Source organism: Fragaria vesca, linkage group LG4 (assembly GCF_000184155.1).
Source record: "Fragaria vesca subsp. vesca linkage group LG4, FraVesHawaii_1.0, whole genome shotgun sequence".
Lineage (NCBI taxonomy): Eukaryota > Viridiplantae > Streptophyta > Magnoliopsida > Rosales > Rosaceae > Fragaria > Fragaria vesca.
In genome coordinates, this window is record NC_020494.1 from 3,067,617 (window position 1) to 3,071,063 (window position 3,447).

The window sequence follows — 3,447 nt, forward strand, 5'->3', positions numbered from 1 at the left end:
ATTCGGCAGACTCGCCGGGGAGGGAAAGTGGTCGGGGACGTTGCTACTGTCCGCTGGGGTGGAGGCACGCCCTCGCCGGCGCCGTACGGTGGCGAACGGAGAGACGTCCGCACTATAAGGTAGTGCGGACCTCCGTATCTGAAACACTGTGTGTGTATATATATATATATATATATTTTATTTATTTTTTTCTGGGAGGAGTATCACCAAACATTGCCTGTATTGATACATTTTAGAATAAGATGTTTTTATCCTGTTTTTCAGAAAAAGTGAAATTAAGTTGAAGCTAATAGAAATATAAATTTCACTTCTTAGGTATTGCTTGGTCACTGACTTAGCTGCTTCCAATTAAGTTGATGCTAGACAAGGACCCAAAAAATAGGAAGAAAGAAAACACTATTTTCTCTACTGGTTAGAATAGATGTTATTTTTCATCCATTACATCAGTCTGATTCGGATTTCTACTCTTACATGTATGTAGATCCTGGCGAAAACAACTAGTGATTGCAAAAGATACCAGACGGGTGGACATACTGCGCTATCGTGTGTCCTTGAGTCATAAGCTTCTCAAAGGAACTGTGAATTATCAAAAGCTTCACAAAATTGTGGATGAAGCTGTGAAGAAGCTTGAAGCTGAATTGGGTCTGTTAACTGGCTTACCCAATAAGACGGGTCGTGGTATTGTTAATAGGCTTTCTTCTGGACCAGAGGTTCAGAGACTTTGTGCATTTGCCGTGGAGTCTCTTGATTCATTAGTTTCCAATGCAACATTCCATCCATTGCCCAAGCCTGAAATACAAGGTAATCCAAATTCGAATAACTGTCAAATTATCACCAGTCATTGGCTCTAATTGTACCCCAAAATCTATTTGCTGGTTAACCTTGTTACAAAATCTGTTTGCTGGTGACCCTGTGCAAGAAACATAATTATGATTTGATTGAGCTAAGTAATTAGTTTGCTATGATCTCTTCAGTTATTTCCCACAGTTATTTGGTTTTTATATTTATTTTTGGGGGAGTGAAAGTTGTACTCCCCATTTTACAATCCACACCCCCTCTTTCAATTTTTAGTTAAAGTTTACATGAAAAGACAAAACACATGTTACTAAATACAAGATTTAAGTTACTAAAAGAGGGAGTGTGGATTGTAAAATGGGGAGTGCAAATTTCAATTCAATTTTATATTGGTGTGCTCATTCTTTCTTTCTAATTGAAACATGAAAAGTCCATGAGTTTATTGGAGATATTATTTTTATTGCTTTCTTTGGACATTTGTGTATCAAAGGAACCAACAGGGCTTGTGTTGATTGTACATCTTTTAAAACTTTCAGGTTTAGATTTGATTGATCCAGATATGATCAGATTTGAGGACATCCATTCTACATCCCTCAACGTGATGTTGGGTTCTGTAGATCCTACCCCAGAAAGCTTGGTTGGTTACAGGTTGTGGCATTGTAAGGCTCAAGATATGAATTATCCAGCAGAACCAACTTGCACATTGTTACCACCGAAGACAAAGTTTATTGTTACAGGACTAACTCCAGCTACAGAATACTGCTTTAAGGTCAGTTCATTTGATAAATCAAGACATCTGGGCATGTGTGAAGTTCGGATCTCCACAAGTACTGCTGGGAATGAAGCTCCAAATTGTTCAGTCACAGAGCGAAGTCAAAGCCCAGCTACCAACTATAGTGGCCTTTCTAATCCATCTTCAGTGGAAGATGAAACTAATAACATTACTCCATATAGTGATCAAGCTGATAACCGGGCAGACACCTACCGAAATCAATGCGAGGACACTGAAAAGTCTACTTCTGCTAATTTATCAAATGGTGCTATCACCTGCAATAGCATCGGCAGAGGACCTACAGAAGCCAATACAGTTTCTTTGCTGGATGAGGAACATGTGGCCTCCATATCCAATTCCGACGTTCTAAAATCTGAGTGCAAGCAATCACCTGAATGCCAAATTATTGAAGACACCAGCACTGGTAATGGGTCCAATTCCCCTGTTCGAACTGGAATGGAATGTGTGCCCTTTGTTAATAGCTCCGAAGCTTGCTTGCCCATCACTCCATGCAAATTAGAAACACTTAAAGATGGGTTAGGAAGGAACATAAGATCCAATTCCAGCAGCAAGGATTTGAAAAATGGGGCAGGGAAAGGAGAGGAACCCCAAGATGGCAGTACGTCAAAGAAGAGAAGTGGGGACAGGCAAGATGAAAAGTGTGTGGCAAATGATGTTTCGGATAGGGATTTTGAGTATTATGTGAAGGTTATCAGATGGTTAGAGTGTGAGGGACATATCGAGCAGAACTTTAGACAAAAATTTCTAACTTGGTATAGCTTGAGAGCAACAACACAGGAGGTAAGGATTGTGAAGGTGTTTGTGGATACCTTTATTGAAGATCCAGCATCTCTTGCAGGGCAACTTATAGACACCTTTTCGGAAAGCATTTCAAGCAAAAAGTCATCTGTTGTACCCAGTGGGTTCTGCATGAAACTTTGGCATTGACTATCGTCTTGAAGTTATTGTCGAGTTTTGTGAGGTTCCTGGGGACATATCAAGCAAACTTCAGGTATAAATTTAGGTGTTGCTGGAGAGCAACCCACACGAGGTAATGCTTGTTAAGGTGTTTGTAAATACCTTATCAAAGTTGCAGCTCCTGGTGAAGTACAACTTGTTGACACCTTTTCAGAAAGCATTTCAAGCAGAAAGTCTTTTTTGTGCCAAGTGGGTCTGCATGAAGCTTTGGCATCGACTCTACAAGGTTGTTGTTGCAACTTTTTTAAGTTTCTTCAGTTTAAACCTATTCTGGGTTTATTCAGAAGCAAGTCTCCAAAGCGCCCAACACCTTTACATAGAGTCCATCACCATTTACCATCATCCCCATTTGCCAATTCTTATTATAAGAATATCAGATTTCAATTGTTATTCTAATTCAATTTCTTCTTCATTCATTAATATGTTTGTATTAGTAAATTCTTTTGCTCTATTTCTGTTCAGCAGATAAGTTATAAGTCACAACTCTGTATATATATTGGTAATGTTTTGGCTTGGACCATCAATAATGGTATCATGCTCTATTTGGTGCAAGTTATGGGTGAGCTCAATTAGTGATACGATCTGATGCGGATCACATAATTCAGTGTGATTGCTATATTTGTATTCCAGTATTTATACTATTGGATTCATTATCAATATTTGAACCAGTTAATAAAGGTCTGTGATGCGCTCGGCACTCCAGTGATTTGAAATTCCAATTATTAGTACATGCATGTGAAGCAACTGATGCAAGCATATATCATCCTTGCTTGTAGCCACCAACGGCGGATCCAGGATTTAAAGATGGGATGGGCTTGAACTTTGGCTGGAGGCAAAAATTTTTTTTTTCCAGTACAACCATACAAGGTGTAGGAGCTCAACCAAAATTTACAATTTCAGAT

The 3,447-nt window shown here is 39.2% G+C and overlaps 1 protein-coding gene across 1 annotated transcript in view; it reads left to right on the forward strand.

Moving 5' to 3' along the window:
* The window catches only part of LOC101303691 (protein VERNALIZATION INSENSITIVE 3-like), a 5,998-nt gene extending 2,766 nt beyond the window's left edge, over positions 1 to 3,232 (forward strand). The window contains exons 4-5 of the mRNA XM_004296393.1: positions 482 to 801; positions 1,332 to 3,232. Of these exons, the coding sequence (XP_004296441.1) occupies positions 482 to 801; positions 1,332 to 2,515 (1,504 nt within the window). The 3' untranslated portion in view covers positions 2,516 to 3,232. The remainder of the gene's footprint in view (positions 1 to 481; positions 802 to 1,331) is intronic.
* The last annotated feature ends 215 nt before the right edge of the window (positions 3,233 to 3,447 follow it).